Source organism: Neolamprologus multifasciatus, chromosome 3, assembly GCF_963576455.1.
Source record: "Neolamprologus multifasciatus chromosome 3, fNeoMul1.2, whole genome shotgun sequence".
Taxonomy (NCBI): Eukaryota; Metazoa; Chordata; class Actinopteri; order Cichliformes; family Cichlidae; genus Neolamprologus; species Neolamprologus multifasciatus.
In genome coordinates, this window is record NC_140441.1 from 34,797,672 (window position 1) to 34,816,546 (window position 18,875).

An 18,875-nucleotide genomic window follows, 5' to 3' on the forward strand; every position below is an offset into this window, starting at 1 on the left:
CCCTCAGACTTCATTAAAAATGTGGGTGTTTGATGGAGAGTTGCGGTTAGTGAGAGTTTGGAGACAGTTTGGAGGTTTATGACAGTGAGGAGAGAAAGTCAGGAGAGAATGGAGCCAGCTAAGAAGAGGAGGATGTCCTCCCCTGTGTGGGAACATTTTGATCTTATTCCTCCCAACAAGGTGTGTAAATTTCTACAGAAGATGCATTTTCATAATACTGATGGTGCAATACAATTTATGTTAAGCTGTCTTTACTTTTGTACAAGGTGAAGTGTTTGCTATGTGCCAGGGAGCTGGGATATAACAACAACACCTCATCCATGCTTAGGCACTACAGAGCTTTGCATGAGAATAAGGGGAACACCGATTGTAGAGCAAGACCAGGTGAGCCATCAAATGCCATGATAATATAGCATGCAGTAATGTAACTAAATGATATAACAATATTATACAAGTGCAATAAGTTACGTGTGTGATATTTATATTTGTGCTTTGTCTTTATTGTCTTTCCTCAGGAGAACAATCTCAAATAAATGAAGACCTGGTTAGCATGGTGATTGAGGACTCCCAGCCATTTAGCATTGTGGAGGACAAAGGATTTAAAAGATTTGTTAAATCATTAGCTATGTTCTCCCCACTAAAAAGGCCATAAAAGCAGTGAAAATTTAGTTTTTACTGAATAAAATGTGAACAGGCAGGACTGAGGCCTCAGTCTGTAGCTGTCTATACCTCAACGTTACAAAAGCACAACCACTGTCCATACCCCAACCACACCTCATCTCATGGTAAATGATCATTTCCATTTTAAGCATTTCCAAATAATCATTTTCCATACTGCCAGTATAAATATACACAGTATACTGTCGTTGCTTCCAAATTGGCATTTGATGCGTCCTTCCCCTGAATGTGGACCAGCCATCCTTCAAATTCAGGAAAAGGACGCATTTGTCGCCACATTTGAAGGACTCTTTGAATTCCGACAGCCCTTCGCTGCAGGTGAGCCCATCTCCCCTGCACGACACTGCAGACTGTGCACCACAATCATCCTTAGATTAAAAAAAAAAATCAGATATAATTAATTTAAACTGTAAATACCATCTATCCATCCTCTACTTCTTATTCTTTTCAAGGTTGTGTGGGAGCTTATCCCAGCTACCACAAGGTAAGAAATACAAAGAGTTTACAAAGAACAGAGATGACAAAGTTCAAAGGTAACTGAGAATATTTTGGTATGTATGTTTATGCAGAAGTGTTTGATTTTAATGTTATTAGTGCACAATGCTAAGTAGATTTATTCAAAAGTCAAATAACATACCAACATTGGCTTTGATGGTCTGATGTTTGGGGCTTTCCATTTCTAAATGTTACAGATGAGATTTGCATCCAGCTCCTGTCCTGCACACAGTTTGGACAAAATCACCCCATGAAACCATCAGAAACTCCAGGCTGGAAAACAGTTAAGTTATAAACTTTTTAAAAACAAAAACAAAACAAAGAAAAAAAAAGCAAAAATGTAATAAATGCAATTTTTAAGAGCGTTACGCAGAGAGATGTGGTGTGGAACACATCAGACATCACTCAGTCTAAACTGAAGTAATTGGTACTTAGTTTATTGGACAACTCTTACACATACAAACAGCAACTTCCCAAAATGCCCCCCTATCTTCTTCTTCTGTCATTTTTAACGACAGCTTGCATCCATGCATCATGACTTAACTGATTAACCACCTTTTCAAACGTTAGTTCCATTACACCACCCATTTCTACCCTCAACACTCTCTTACATACTTCCTACAACTAATAAGCACATGTTCAACCGTCCCCATAGCATTACACCAATCACACAATCCAGTCGGATGTTTCCCCATCCTAAAAAGAGTACCATTTAGAAAGCAATGACCTGTTTGTATTCTACTTATAATAACCTAGAATATCCTGTCTATTTAATCCACTATGGCTCTTAACTTCTATTGTGTTTTGTATCCTATATAAATGTCTCCCTTTTACTTCATTATCCCATGCCATTTTCCAGAAATTCTTACTTTCTGTCCAAACTGTATTTTTCCCTTGCTTTGCTGTGTAGTAGAATTGTCTTGAACGTTCCAGCGAATAGGTTTATGCTACGAACCTATCAATGTATTTACAAGTTACACTTGTGTTTGAATCCTGCAGCTTATCACACATTTGATTTCCATGTGTGACAACTGCAAGTGTCCAGAGTGAGGACAGACTGAGGGACCCACTGCTGCACATCATCTGTGAGGCTTTGCACCCCTGATGATCCACCAGGACAAACTCAGCAGTGTGTGAGGAAGAGGAGGAGGAAGAGCCAGCAGCAGCTGACAGATGGAGAGAATAGACAGACTGTTCCCTGTTTGTGAAGGACTGCTAGGAAAGTTTAGAATAACTAATTGTCTGTCCTGAATCAGTCTTATTAGGTAATGTTCAAATAATTTTATCATTCCAGTGTTTTCAGTGTGGGAGAAAGTACTCAGGGCCTTCAAGTTAAACACTATGAAAGGCAGCAACAAGTTTAATATTCAGAAACCTAAAGTATGTATCAGCAGCAGAATGGAGCTAAAAATGGTGGCCCCTAGAAACAAAGCACGTACAAACTCCAAAACACATTTCTAGCGTTAACTGAACTTCCAAAACAGCTACCTAGATCACTTAAATTACACAATTGAAAGCATATGTGTATTGTTTGTGTATTTATACACAAGCACTCATATATATTCAAATAATTTTTAAAAAAGTTCTTTTACCTGTTACTACCACACACCTAATCTAGTCGTTGGTATTTGCTGGCTTGTGTAGCCACTAGACAACAAAAGCTCAACGCTGTGCCTAGCATTCTGGAGCACTTCTGTTGTCTTTTGTACGTGTTTTGGAGTTTTTACGTGCCTCTGAGTTTGTATGTGCTTTGTCTGTAGGGGCCACCGTAAATACCCTTTCATTTATTCACTCCACATAAAATGTAATAAATAAATCATATTATACAAAAACCAACTGCTGATACAAAATATATTTATTTGACATTTTAGTCAGAATAACAAAGAAATAAACAGTTGGTGAGGTCATGTAAATGCTGCTTCTGCTGTAAGTCACAGACCTATAAATGTATAAATGCTCCACGATTCTCATTTCTATCCATCATCTTGAACACTGACTATAAATGTGTTCACTTCATTATTGTGTGATTTGGTTTCTTCACGTGTCTCCTTCAGTGCAAATAAAGGACTGTTAGAGTGTGTGCTGTGTGTTTTTCTGAAGCATAACAATCCTTTCCAACAAGTATTTCCAGCTGTTTGTCTCCCCTCTGCACTTTAGTCTTTCTTCCAGTCATGTCTGTGTTTGTCCACCAGGTGTCTCCCTCAGCTCATTTTCTTCAAATCAGAAGCATCAGATTAATGGAGACGCTCTGCCTGCCAGACACAGCTCAGGGCAATGAAACATGTTTAACCGACACAATGTACAGGCCTGTGTTATTTAGTATTTATTTTTCAATGTATAAATGATCGAGTGTGATCAAACTTTACATCCCAAAAAATAGCATTAAATGTCATCACTCTAGACACAATAATAATGCAATATCAAAAACCTCAAGGATTCAAATCTTACTACATTGGAACATTTAAAAACTCAAAGACATTACGTTTACAGTCATATATGATCAAGGAAATCAACAATCTTCACATTTCAGAAACTGGAACCAGCTTTAAATGTGACTAAAATAATGATAAAACAATAAATTCTCTAATCATTGACTAACTGATGAATCACTGCAGCTCCAATATATTGTTGCATTTGACAACCCACTACAGCAACTACAGAATAAAACCACTAACCAGACTGATGACAGATTTTAAACATGCTGAATATGAAGAGTAGTATCATTTAAACTCACATGATTATCAGCCATAAGAACAAATTCAGATTTATATTGATGTAAGGTACATAAATGTAAGTACAGTTTGAATCAGTGCAATATTATTTTCACACATCAATGGACCACTGAACTTCTCAGCTTCTAAAATGTAAAGCCTCATTTAGAAACTACACAAGTACATATAATGGTCAGGGATCAACATGAACCTGTCTTCTCTATTTGACTTTAATGAACTCTGCAGTGTCTCCATCTAACCAAAACCGAAATCCAGCATAGAGCGGCTGAGTGAATGTGGTCTGGACTCTGTGGAGGAGAGTCATGGTTTCAGAGACGCTGTAGAAAGACAGAATACCTGCTCTGTGATCCAGGTACACTCCTACTCTGGAGGACTGAGGACCTGAGAGGACAGTTTGGACTTTGTTGTGAAAGAATTGAAAACTGTTAGTGTCACAATGTAATACCCAAGATTTGTCATTGTTTCCAAATAAACGTTCTTTACCCCAACCAGCTCTGCTGATATTCTTGTATGCAACCGCTACACGAATGCCTACACCTCTCCACTCCACCTCCCAGTAACAACGTCCAGTCAGACTCTCTCTACTCAAGACCTGATACCACACAGTGAATCTGTCTGGATGATCAGAGAAAGATTGTTGTTCTTTCATTACTTTTACTTTTCTGTTGCCCTTGGTTAATAACAGATATTTGTGCGCTGTGTTTGGATCCAGTGTGATTCCACATGAATATTTTAAGAATCCAGCTCTGGTCTTTGGCTCTGGTGGTGACAGTAAAACATCCACTTCAGTGACTGTCAGTGAGATGTTTGTCCATTCCTCTCTCAGAATGTCCTGTAGTTTATCTCTGGTCTCTGACACAGCTGCTGTCACATCCTCAAAGTACCTCAGAGGACGAATATTGATGCTGGATGAGTGTGTAGACTCACTGAGTGCTGACAGTGAGGGGTAGTTGTGTAGAAACTGGTTGTGATCCTCTGTGTGTGAGAGCTGCTCCAGCTCGCTGTCTTTCCTCTTCAGCTCAGCGATCTCCTGCTCCAGCTTCTCCTGAAGCTCTTTGACTTGACTCACTTCAGTTTCCTGCTGAGATCTGACCTGCTGCTTCACATCAGAGCTTCTTTTCTGGATGAGACGGATCAGCTCAGTGAACATCTTCTCACTGTCCTCCACTGCTTTATCAGCAGAGCCATTGATGGCCTCCACCTCCTGTTGAAGCAGCTTCACATCTTTCTCTCGCTCCTGGATTCTCTGCTGGATGTTTAGTCGTCTCACCTCGAGCTCCTTCTGCTTCTCAGTCCTTTCTGCTGCAGCTGGGACTGTTTCATGGCCTTTATGTTCATCCACTGTGCAGAGATAACAGATACTCTGCTGATCAGTACGACAGAAAATCTTCATCACCTCATCATGACGAGAGCAGATGTTCTCCTGGAGCTTCTTGGAGGGGGCCACCAGCTTGTGTTTCTTTAATGAAGGTGAATCATAGTGATGTTGAAGGTGTTTCTCACAATAAGAAACTAAACAGAATAAACAGGACTTGATAGCTTTTCGCTTCCTCCTAGTGCAGACATCACAGGCCACATCTTCAGGTCCAGTATTGCAGTGATCAGCTGGAGCAGCTTGGAGTCCAGTCTTCTTCAGCTGCTCCACTAAAGCTGCTAAAATAACATTTTTTTCCAGGACAGGCCTTGGTGTGAAAGTCTTCCTGCACTGAGGGCAGCTGTGGATTCCCTTCCTGTCCTCTTCATCAAAGTGGGTTTTAATACAGTTCATGCAGTAGCTGTGTCCACAGGGAATAGTCACCGGATCCTTCAGTAGATCCAAACAGATGGAACAAGGGAAGTTTTCTCGGTCCAGCTGAACTCCTTTCTGTGCCATTTCTCCTCTCAGTGTCAGTGACTGTGTGAGTTTCTCTTCCTTATAACTGAAACTAGTCTGAGCTCTGATCTCAACAACCTGTATTTCTGCAGTGAATGGAGCCTGTCGGCTCTTACATGTCACCACATGTTGGTTACACAAAGTGCAGATCTGAAGAGGAGGGAACGAGGAAACTCGTGGACAGATTGGAAGTGCTGTGTTTAAGAGCAGGAAGAAGCTGTTTTGAGAGTAATACTGTGTCTTTAACCCTTTTTTATTTACTGCTCACCTCAACTTTTAAGCTTATTAACCCTTTCTTCTATATAAATACACATAATTGTTGTAATATGTCAGAGTTCTTACTGGTGCAAAAAACAGTCTGTCATGGTCCGGGTGAGTGGCTGTGTTTTTCTACATTGCTGTGGTCTCCTGCTCTGGGCAGAGTCCTAATGATCCTATCCATTGTCCACACCTCAGTGGGCTGTACTTAAGACCAACACACACAACTAGTCTTTGCCAGATTGCCTGCTAACGTATGTTGGTGTTTGGCCATCTGTGTCTCCTGTGAATCATTGTGCTTGTTTCACTTATCTTGTGTTCTAATCCTTCCACGGATCATCTACACACCCTCACTGTAATATTCACGCTTACCTGGATGCCAAACTATTCAGTGAGGCACTCTTTTCGATCATCACTCTCACGCATGAAAATAAGTTGTCACTCTCAGGTATAAAAATAAATTGTCAATATCAAGTATGGAAATAAAGTAACTTGGATAGCCAGTAGTTTGAAACTCGTAGCTCTAAACTTAAATGTCTCGGTGTAAACGTAGTCTGTACCTTAAGTGACGTAGATGATATCCTCGTCCTCTATGGAATCAGCGTATACTGTCCTCTTGTCGTGTCAATTCACTGCCATAGTGTAGCTCGTGACAGATGCTCCATCTCCGGTCCCAAATCCGTTGGATCTGCTCCTGGCAGCTGCACGGTGTATCCTCTTTTTCTCAACTCAAGCGCAGCTTTCCATGGGCTGCCATAGATGCGTACACCTGTATCCCAGTGGATACAAATTTTGTAGAGTGGTGTTTGCATCTGACGCCTTTTTCTTTCAATGCTCTTTTGATGCTTCCGTCCCGACGCTTCTGGGCCACCTCTGTGGCATAGTCATGGTCGAATGATATATGCTGACCTTCGTACACAACTTTACCAGCCCAGGCTCTTTTTAAGATGTCCTCCTTGCGTATATATTCCTGGTAGTTTATTATTATTGACCTGGGTGGTGCGTTGTGACGCGGTTTTCCCGTCAAAGCTCTGTGGGCTCGGTGTATCCGTAGGCACATATCATGTGGCAGTGAAAGGGCTTTTTATGTGACGCACACCCTCCCCAACAAATACAGGATGGGCTATTTGCTTCCCTTCCCAGCAGCTCTCTCCTCAATCGTTTGTCCAGGAACAACCTAAGACCATCTAGCTTAGAAGTCCCATGAATCCCATCACTGCCCAGAGGCTGCTGGGTAATGTAGTTCACACTAACACAGGCTTTTCTACAGTCACCCCTGTATTTGTGCAACAAATACACATCATTGCAAAAAGTCTGTGTTGTGTACTATGCGGAGGTCCCTTCCCCTGGCATCTGAGGCAGGGTGACCAGCTTAACAATTGGTTGTATGTAAGTATGATCCTTTACTTGCACCTCAGCTGATCGCACTATACCATCTGCTCCGGGAAACACCTTTGAAATCTTCCCAACTGGCCGCATGGCCCTGGAAAGTTGCGAGTCCACAATCATGACGACCTGACCTACAGCGAGGTTGGATGTCAGATCCCGCCATTTTTGTCTGAGCTAAAGACCTGGGAGGTACCTCCGAATGAACTGGCTCCAGAAGTGGTCAACAATTACCTGGCTTTGTTTCCATTTTCAACTGGTGATAAAATGACCTGGTCCGTAAACCACCTACAGCAGTGAAGCGTCCTGCCGCCCCATGAGCAGGAGATTTGGGGTGATGGGGTCAGGATCAGCAATATCCGAGGATGCGTAACCAAGAGGTTTTGCATTAAGGATCCCTTCTACCTCAAGGAGAGCCGTGTGGAGGACTTCTTCCATCACAATCTGATCCTTCAGGATGACCTGGAGTGCCCCCCTTAACCGACCTTATCTCCCTTTCCAATTCCAGTTTTCAACAATGGCTGCAGCTACTTAGTTTTAATATTACTCTTATTACTCTTTCTGGGCCACAAAATAAAGTTTTCAGATATTTTCAGGCGAGAATGTAGCTGTGTAAACTTCAAATATCTGCTCGGTTTATCAAGACATCACATATTTGCAAAAGTGCTCCGACGTTTTCGGAGACGTCTGTTACCCACCAGCTCGATAGCTAGCCAGGGGTTCAAGGCTCACTAGAGCCGGTGAAAAACACCAGACTCCCAGCACATTGTCTTCAGATCCCCCGCGGTCTTTTCCTACTCAGGTTAAACATGATAAATAAGTCACTTAGATACCTTAAACATGTTATTGTTTGGCTGTTTTCAGTGTTTTATTTGTTCCTGACTAATTCTGTTTGGCTAAGAATAAAGTTATAGTTTTCACACAGTTAAATAAACATCAAACAGAAAACTGATTAAACAGAAGTGTGAGATGGTTGAGTTTACTCCAGTGTTCTGTTATATATTAGACAGCAAGGAGCAGACGGCTGAGTTTATTAAACTCCACCGAGACAATCTTCAAATTTTCTTAAAAGTTTAATAAACTGTCATCTTATCTTTATTTTTAGTTAGCACACACACCTTAAACACTTCAAGCTTTAAGCTGATGATAGTTATATAACAGCAGATGTATGCCGGTGCAATAAACTGTACGTTTTATATCCAATGGATGCACGATCTGACTAGTCGACTATTAAAATAATCGTTTGTGGCACCCCAGGCCTTTCTCGCCTCCATTGCCACTATGTGCCCCCTTTACATTTCTATCTGCCCCCTCATATATGCCTGTCTAGAACCGGCCCAGTTCCCTACTGTTTTCTTTTTGCCTGATATTTTTCAGCAGGTCGTCAATCACATTTTCTGTGTCTTTTCTCTCTCTTTCCCTCTCCTTCTGCTATCTTCCCAACTTCTGTTTTCTTCTTCCTTCTTTCCTCTCCACCAGTCCTGTCCGTTCTGATTTTAATATCAAATATAATAAACTATGACAATCAAGTGGACTAGTATAGCAAAAGCCATAATAGTCAACTTGGGGAAAATACATCTGTTGGACGTAGGTATAAATCCCCTTTTTAAATAAAGCTAAAATTATGGCGTGGTGGAGGTTTTAAACTGTGAAATTGCAGAATCAGCAAGTAACATGGACATGTGAAAATTTGACAGAACAAACAGAAAGAAATCAAATAAACATAAATCTAGTTAAAACAAAGAAAATAAAGTCGGGATCAGCTGGCTCAGACCTCAGAGACAAACCTATTACACTCACTAAGACCAGTGAGTGGGTTCATTTCTCCCTCCATTTTGTTTTAAACAAGAAATCTTTCTTCAAACGGTTTGTTAAAGTGCTCACCTGACCTTGGTTCTCTTAGTGAGAGACTATCTCTCCACACCGTTACATATTCCCCATATGTACGAGGTACGACCCCCCTTGGTCGTGGCGTGTGGATTTTTTTTATTAAGACACTCCGGCATGCTACACTCCACAGCTCACGTATAAAACAGCTGTGCAGACGTGACACCGGTGATAGTTTGATCGGAACGCGTCTCCGAGCGGCCTGATGGTGGAGAGACTGTCTCTCACTAAGAGAACCAAGGTTACACCGTAACACCGTAACCATACGTTCTCTAGCATTTCGAGACTATCTGTCCACACTGTTACATATTCCATATGTACAGGGTAACTGTGTAAGACACCCCGCAAGGAGACTGTGCAACCGAACTGCCGAGAGTCAAGGTGCCAGGAGTCAGTGACAAAGCACCAATAGAGACACCACCCTGGTCAGGGCTTCGCAATGCGAAGGCCGAGCCAGGGGGTGGAGGTAGCAGTCTGCAGATGCCAGAGTGGCGGAGGTAGCAGTCTGCAGATGCCAGAGTGGCCTGAACCAGTTGTGCAGGACTCAGGACTGCAAGTGAGTGGCTGCTCGAGGTCAGCCCGGGAACCGCGAGGCAGACCGCCAGAGAACGCAGCACACCGAGCTGCCAACTAGCATCCCGCTGGTCGTATAGGCCTACGACATGCGGGCAATGCCAGACAGAGAGTCGGCGCTACAGGCTGGAGAACTCTCACTCGCCACAGCGAGGTCTGACTGGCGTGTAGGCCGGCGAGGTGGGCAACACGCCAGGGGAACACAGCCAGCAACCGCTCAAAGCCGAAGCCACCCCGAGCTGTTCACAGACTGGGAAGGGGGGGCTGGCAGCCTAGCCTGTGTAAGTGGAGGGCTGAGGAAGGCGATGACCTGAAGGTCCACCCCCAGCACCATCACCACGTGCATGTCCGCAGACAGCCTCAAGAATCAACTCGCAATGAGACACTTGAGGTCAGACACAAAGTCCTAGCTACTGTGACACACAAGCAAGCACCAACAGGGAGCCAGCAGGCTGGGGACCTCTCACTCATTGGCCGAAATGTCAGACACAGCAAGGTCTGACAACCGCCACCCGTGGCATGTGTTTGGAGCGACGGAATGCCAGAAGCATGGGCGGTCGGCTTGGACGAGCCTATGCGTATGCCCCCTAAGGATTTCCAGCTGGGGCCTTCGGTGCCCAGGGCCCGAACCTGGAATCCCAGGAATAGAGAGAGGAAAGGGGAGCCGCAAGAGTGAACTCGAGGATGAGACACTTGAGTACATCCGGCGACGCAGGCTGGAACACAACACACTCGCTGGCAGGCGTATCAGACACAACGAGGCCCGGCTAACGTGTAACGGATGAACCGCCTGAAGGGAGCCTGGTGCTGCAGGTTGGAGAACACTCACTTACTGGCTGAGCATCAGACACAGCGAGGTCCAGCTGGCGCGTAAACCAGTGAAGCGCGGGCAATACGCCAGGGGAACACAGCCTGCAGCTGCAGCAGTAGCAGCAGCAGTGGTGGCGGCGGCTTAAGCTGCAGTCAGAGCCGAGAAGCCGCCCCACTCAAGGAATGACAGGAGTCCTGCTGGCCATGTGAACCACGTACTGCGGGCAACACACCAGACAGAACAGGCTACACTAGGCTGGAGAATCCCACTCGCCGCAACAAGGTGAGACTGGCGTGTAAGCCGGCGAATGTGGGCAAACGCCAAGGGAACACAGCCTACCAAGACACTCGAGCACAGCAGTTACTACCGCTGTGACAGAATCCGGGATTTGCAGGTGACGCTCCAGACGGGAAGACAGAGCCGCCAGCTGGAGAAGTCAAGTCACAACAGATCCCCACCTGACACTAGGCAGTGACACCGTGCCAGGGAGAGAGAGCCTTTTGCAGCAGCTCGGCCACTCAGTGGATGGCCGAGGTAGGACAAGGCCCTGGGCCTGTCCCAGGAGCACCCACGACACAGGGGCAACCCACTAGACAGAGAGCCAGCGCTGCGTGCTGGAGAACACTCAGACTCACTGTACTCACAGTACAGCTGCAAAGACGCAGGGTCAAGGCAGGGATGCAACCTGTTGGGTCCATCTAACCACGGAGCTGCCCAGCCGTTCAGAGATGGGGGAGCTGGCAGTCTAGCCCGCTGAAGCCAAGTGGGGACTTAACCCGAAGGTCTGCCCCAGGGCTGAGCAGTCGCTAGCGCTGTCCGCAGACAGGGGAGCAGCAAGAGTGAACTTCGAAAACACTCATGACACTCATGCACAGCGCCGCAGGCCGGAAAACACCCACTCGCCAGCCGAAGAAGCAGACACAGTGAGGCCTGGGTGGCGTGTAAGCCGGCGAATGCGGGCAATATGCCAGGGGAAGACAGCCTGGAGCTGCAGCCAGGGACGTGACTCGCCGGGGGTGTCAGCTCACTGAGCAGGCCCTGCCGGCCACGTAAGCCCGCAACATTTGGGCAGTGTGCCAGACAGAGAGCCAGCGCCGCAGGCCGGAGAAATGTCAACTGCTGGCCGAGCCGTCAGACGCAGCAAGGTATGACTGGTGTATGAAACCGGCGAAGCACATGCAATAGGCCAGGGAAACACAGCCTGCAGCAGAGCTGGCCACTAGGCCCAACTCAAAGGATGTCAGGAGGGAGGAGAGCGGCTGGAGGACAGCTGAGCCTAGGGTCCGAGTCCTCCCCACCTCAACTGAACACGGCCGTCTCTGCATGCCTGCATAGGCCCCTCAGCTTCTTCATAGCGAGGTGGTTGCAGGGCAAACAGGCAGTTCCATCAAGCAACCCTAGTCGTCTGACCGGAGCCAACCGTCAGAGACATCAACCTCCTGATAATCAAACCCCCACCAGCCCAGGCCTCAAGGAGGCGGGGCCATGGGAGGGAACGCTGTGGGAGGGTCCCGGAATTAGGCGACCCAAACATGGGTACACCCGTCCGGGCCCCACTCCAGTGGTAACCAGAGGGGATGGAAGTTCTTCAACATCCACCTCACGATGATCAACCTCCACCGGCCTGGGCCTCGCAGAGGCCTCTCCACGCCCAGCCCGCCTGCAGCTGTCATGTCAAGCTCCATCCATAGATGGAGCAAGAAAATGGCCACCAGCAGGGCATAAGTAACCCTCACGCCCCTGTTAGGGCATGCTGCCCTGCCCAGGGAAGGCCCGAAGGGGCAACTAGGGACCAGGGGGGGCTAACGGGGGAGGGGCCAAAGGCAGCTACTCCCGTGATGCCCAGCAGCAACCAACTGCAAGCAGGGGACCATAAACGCCAGGAGGCAGGGCACACACGGCCTGCAACCAGGCCAACCAGGCAGCAGTGGCACCTTAGGCAATAGGTGCTAAGGCTGCGTGATAGCAACAACCTTGAGGTCCACTCTACTAGATGGGACCTCAGGAAGGGCTAATTCCCACACCCGGCATGCTCCAATCAAGAGGTGAAGGGACCCATCTCGCCCGACACTGTTCCCGGGGACCAGCAGGGGGCAGCCCAGGGACAGGTGGGCAACACCAGAGGAGAGGATGGAAGCTTCTTCGACATCTGCCACCTGGCAGTCAACCTCCACAAGCTCCGGCCTCACAGAGGCGGAGCCATGGCAGGGATGCTGGGGGAGGGGCCAGCAGTAAATCAGCAACAGGTGTGTGTGTGTGTGGGGGGGTATCCAGCCCATGGCCTGCCTTACTGGTGTCACAGCAGTGGCAGACATGCTCCCCATAGTAGCCTGCTCTCTCATTTTCTGAGGCAGGAGAAGGGGGAGGGGCGGTCCATTTAATGCTTTTAAAACCAAGCACGGTCTGTCTAGTCGTGCTGGCAACATATCAGTGCATGCAAGCATCAGCTACTTCAGCCAGCACAGCATGCTCTAGGCTGCTTTCATGTTAGTCATTTATTTGTGTCACGGTCTGGCTGGCAGACCGTGGGGATGAGGAAAGTAGGACCCAAAACGCAGGACTCTGCGATGCCACAGTGCGCTTTATTTACAGTGAATAGACAGGTAAGTCCAACAATTAACTCAGAGATGTAATTTGCCAATGGTGCTCATCCCTTGCTCCCAGTGCATCCCATGCTGTAGCTCCCTTAGTTTGTGTGCTCCCCAACTCGCTTCTTCGCGCACGACTTTCCTGGAGGAAGAAGGAAAAACCACAATTAGCCACACACGCTAGCCGACTACCAAGACCACACGCCTAGCACAGACTATACCGGTCAAGAGTAATAATCCCACGTCGACTGTCGCCGCGAGTCCAGGTTAAATACCTCTTCCTAGCCGGGAGGGATGATTACCACCAGCTGGTCAGGTAATCAGCTGCAACAGCAAAGAGGGACTCCTGATGACGACAGTCGCCCGGACACACCTCTCCCACGACGTGCGCTTCCGTTAACAGCCCCGAGGACACACGCACTCTACATACAAACGTGGACAGAACAGTAGACGACACAGACCCCAAATAATAGTCGTAATAATAATAATAACAATAACAATGATAATAACCACTGCTCACGGACCCTGAGTCCTCCAGAGCCGGGTCCGTGACAGTACCCCCCCTCTAAGGGTCGACTCCCGACGACCCCAAAACAAAACACACACACACACACACAAAAAAAAACAAAAACACAAAACAAAACACTGGAAAACCAACCCAGGGCAGGCGGCACAGGACGGTGGGCCAGACCCAATCCCTAAATAAACAGGACACCTGAGTCCTCCAGAGCCGGGTCCGTGACAATTTGCCCTTTTTCACCCAGGCACAGCCACACTACTCGTGCCTATCGTAAAAAGGCAAAAATGCCATACACAGACATGTTTGGGAGTGTGGGCTGCCATACTTCTGCTACCAAGCAGAGGGGCGGGGCCACACGCTAACCAGGAAGTGCTAACAGGCAGCCAGCAGTAGCCGCCACCTGAATTCCCCTTTCACTGTTTATTAGCTCCTGTATCACATTGCTAACACATTGCATATGCTTGGAACTCTGACACATTTCCCCAATGTAGCTGAGCTACGAGCGGAGCCCTACTGGCCGCGTTAACCTGCGAGCTGCGGGCAACACGCCAGACAGGCTAACCGGCTAGAAGAAATATCCACACGCCACGACCAAGGGGGGTCGTACCCCGTACACATAGAATATGTAATGGTGTGGAGAGATAGTCTCGATATGCTAGAGAACTTCTGTTAATAATATGTAAAGTTAAGGTCAACATCACAGCTTCTGCAGGTCTGTTAGCCATGACACATTATCAGGTCACTCCATAGTGAGAATGTCTCTGACATTTACCAGTGAAATTTAAAGTGCACATATGTGACCAAATTTTTGGGCATCAATGCAGATGGCTGTTTAGTTCTGGCTTACTAGCAAAGTTCATCTTCATATGTGGATGTCTGTAATGCTGTATGTGTATGACATGTAAAGATGTTGGTGAACTGTTGTTAAATATCTGGAATTGGTACAGTTCTAAAGCATGCTGTTCAAATTTAGCATCCCTGCTAGCAGACACACAGACAATAGTTGCTCTGTCCCTTTCATTTCTGCGATGTCAGGTGACTTCCGTGTCATGAGGCTTAAGGGCAAGTTTAATACAGAAGATCTGTAATCGCATAACCGCCTGCTTTCAGGTATGGTGCTGGTCCTATGGTGCTGAGTTGCATCAAAAGAACACCATACCGCTGTGAAGCAGAGGATGGAAACATCATGCTTTGGGGCTGTTTTTCTGCAAAGGGATCAGGACGACTGATTCATGTAAAGGAAAGACTGAATGGGGCCATGTATTGTGACATTTTGAGTGAAAAACTCCTTCCCTCACCAAGGGCATTGAAGATGAATTGTGGCTGGGTCTTTCAGCATGACAATGATCCCAAATACAGCACCCGGGTAACGAAGATGTGGCATCATAAAAAGCATTTCAAGGTCCTGGAGTGGCCTAGCCAGTCTCCAGATCTCAACCTCATAGAAAGTCTTTGGAGGGAGTTGAAAGTCTGTGTTGCCCAGCGATGGGCCCAAAACATCACTGCTCTAGAGGAGATCTGCATAGGAATGGGCCAAAATACCAGCAACAGTGTGTGAAAAACTTGAGACTTAGAGAAGACTTTGAGAAAACATTTGACCTCTGTCATTGCCAACAAATGGTATAAAACAAAGTATTGAGATAAACTTTTGTTATTGAACAAATACTAATTTTCCACCATAATTTGCAAATAAATTCTTTAAAAATTCGATTATGTGATTTTCTGGATTTTTTTTTTCTCATTTTGTCTCTCACAGTTGAGTAATATCCATGATGAAAATTACAAGCCTCTCTTATCTTTTTAATTGGGAGAACTTGTACAACTGGTGGCTGACTAAAAACAAGTTACTGAAAAAGTATTCATGCTTAAAGTGCTTCACTGAGCTGAAATTTAAACTTAAAACATCAAGATATATAAAATAAAAGGAAAATCAAAATTAAAAGGACCTCAAAGGCTTCAAACTGAACATCTCAATATCTGAATAGCTTGATATATTATGGACTATACTCCATTGCAGTCACATGCCTCTCCAGTCACATACCCCTTGAAGTCATGTTAAGGAGAGACACGACGATCAGCAGTGTGGCTTCATGTTGAGAAAAAGCACTACAGATGTGATGTGGAAATGTGTTTATATTAATGAAAACTCAAAATCAAACCAAAGAGATAAATTCATGCTGCTTATCACAGTTGGACCATCAATTCGTCAAATGTAACTTTGAGCTCCTATATGTGTCATATTCATTGTTAAGTCATAGTTTCACATCAAAGTTTTAAATACCTATACTATGTAACTTTATCTCAGGTTTACAGAAGGTCTCAAACACGTTGACACACATTTGATGACTCCAGATGATAATGCCTTGAGCCTTGTGCTTGAGTAAAAGCTGATCTCCCTCCTCACTGCTGCATAGTTCCTCCTGTTCCTCTGTAATCTGTGGAGGCTCTGGGTCCTCCTGGTCCAGACTGAAGTTTCTTGCCTGGTTACAGACCATCCAGATCCTCCTCTTCCTTACAGTCCTGTTGTTGTGGGAGATCTTGAGGAACAAAAAAACACAGGAATGTGATGAAACAAGAACACACATTCAACCGTACAGAGTTAAAAACACGTCCATACCTATGATGTGTGAGTTTCGGTTTCCGGCTGATATCCAGCAGTCTGTGCTGACGGTTGATCTCCTCCTCATACTGGACGATGGTTTTTTGAACCTCTGAGAAGATTTTTTCACAAACAGCAGTTAGTCTCTCCTTGATGAACTCTCTCAGATACTGAACTGAACTCATCGCTGCTTCAGCTCAGGCTGGACGGATCGATACAAGCATCGATACAAGCATCGATAGAAGCGATATCGATGTTGGTGTTGGTACCAGATCCACACTGACATGGAGGGATCGCTACTTTAATTTGTGTCTCTCTTTTAAGTTCAGTCCACTTTATCAAACAGCAGCCATGTCTGCTCCATTAACACAGTCACTCTTTGCTCCTCTCCGTCCTCACGTCTTCTCAGCTTGATGGCAGTTGCCAAACCAGCTTACAGATGCATTACTGTCACCTATTAGACTGGATGGTAGACAGAGAGAATAGCAGGGGAAAAAAAACTATATTCTTTCCAATAATTCTATAATTTGAAGAAACTGAAATAACAGACTGTAAACTTTCTGTGTTTCCATCCTTAACAAATTCCCCAGTGTCACATAGACAGCCACAGACAGCCAAAAGTCCTGTGCTGTCATTTATATTTGATATGAATGCCACAAATAATAAAGGACTTCAAGGTGATAGGTATACATCAGGGGTCTCAAACTCACGGCCCGGGGACCACTTGCAGCGCTCGTCATGCATACATTTATATCGACGTGAACAAATATAATGAAATTTGGCCATTGAAGTTACTTTTGTGTTAGGGAGGATTTGTTTGTTGTTGAGTGCAATGTTAAAATAAGTTCTTTAAAAAGCAAAAAAAAAAGATTTAATATGAAGGCAATATGAGCAGAGAGTACAAACAAGTTGAGGAATTGGCTGTGTTAGTGCAGTGAGAGAGTTATTCGTAAAGAAAACAGTTTTCACTAGCGGTCAAAAACACTTACACCTGTATTTTTATTTTGGTAGATAGGAACAAAACGATAGCAGAAGTGCTGCCATGTGTTTGGCCCAAAAAAGAGGACCAATTAGCTTATTTGGTAGTTGAATAAAGGGCTTCAATTAGTTAAGAGTGAGGGAAAAAAATAGTTTTATGTTTGAAGTTTTGTCGTGGTATACAATATTTGAAATGTTAAAAAACAAGCAAAACACTATATTTTCAGAAATATTAGTGAGTGTTTCCTTGTTTGTTTGTTTTTGTTCACTAAAGTGGCCCTCTCATCACCTCAAATTTCTTGGGACCTCGGCCGAGTACGTACTAAAAAGTACCTGGTACCAGGTATTACCAACTAATGGTTAACCCTTAAAATTAAGTCAGGTCAAGTAGATACTAGTGGAAAAAGGCTACCATTCTCTTCTTTCTCCCTCATCCTTGCTAAAGATGATCAGTGCATGTTTAACAGTTTCTGGTGCATTACCATAAAAGCTGAGACCTATGGGGAGGTTTTCCATGCAGTGTATGAGAGTTCCTTGTTCCAGTTCTTGCCCTGCATTCTGTTCAAACCTACACACTTTTAGATACTGTGTAGACATATTCCTGTGTGAACTGTGTCTTAATATTCCTGCCAAATTTCTACATATGATTCTTAATGATAGTCTAAGGAGCTGGGAAAGAAAAGCATCTGGACTTCTTTAAGTTGCTTGAGGACGTTTCACCTCTCACTCGAGAAGCTTCTTCAGTTTCAGGGTCAAATGGTGGAGAGTCCTCCCCCCCCTGAGAGGGACAAAGGACCCCCTGTTGATCCTCTACGTAATCACATGAGCCAAGGTGTAAAAACGGGTGTGGATCACAAACAGCCAGGGTTTCAGTTGAGCTCATTGTGAAACCTGGCCCCACCCTATCATGTGATTTCCTGAGGTCAAGTGGCCCAGGGTGTGAGTGGGCGTTAACACGTCTGGGAAGGGATCTTAAAACTGGATTATAGATGGCAGACAGTTGGTGTTGTAAGCCACCACCCCTGTTCAAAGATGGTCGCTCACAGTGGAAGTAAATGAATTCTTTCACTCCTCTTTCAAACCATCTGTCCTCTCTGTCCAAAATGTGAACATTGGCATCCTTGAAAGAGTGACCTTTATCCTTATCTCTTACTGTCCACATCATTTGAGGAAAGATGTGGACACTTCCATAAGGCAGGTTTATCTTAAAAACATAAATAGATGTTACCCTGTCAATCAATTCTTCTAACTTTATTAAGAAAGATACGTTTGGACTGCTCATTCTGTGAAATTCATCCAGAGACCTTGATGCACGTGGTTTAGTAGTGTCCCTACTCGTGCACCTTCTGGAATGATCTAGCATGACTCATTATTGAAAATATTGACTAACTTTTCTTTGTGCTGGAATAATGTATTGTTTGCTTTCCACAATGATAAAAAATAACAACCGGAGAGAATTAAATTTAAACAACCTATTAATAATCCTAGGTAACTCTC

General features: G+C 45.2%; 1 protein-coding gene and 1 long non-coding RNA gene across 2 annotated transcripts; one reads left to right on the forward strand and one right to left on the reverse strand.

The window, feature by feature from the left end:
* The first annotated feature begins 85 nt into the window (after positions 1 to 85).
* Positions 86 to 2,443, forward strand: LOC146522769 (uncharacterized). Its single transcript, XR_014872989.1, has 3 exons — positions 86 to 180; positions 267 to 384; positions 516 to 2,443. It is a non-coding gene; the product is annotated as an uncharacterized LOC146522769 (long non-coding RNA).
* A 552-nt stretch (positions 2,444 to 2,995) lies between these two features.
* On the reverse strand, positions 2,996 to 5,905 carry LOC146522770 (tripartite motif-containing protein 16-like). Its single transcript, XM_085153241.1, has one exon. It carries the CDS (start codon positions 5,776 to 5,778, stop codon positions 4,105 to 4,107), a length of 1,674 nt encoding a protein of 557 aa, XP_085009367.1. The 5' UTR covers positions 5,779 to 5,905; the 3' UTR covers positions 2,996 to 4,104.
* Between the last annotated feature and the right edge of the window lie 12,970 nt (positions 5,906 to 18,875).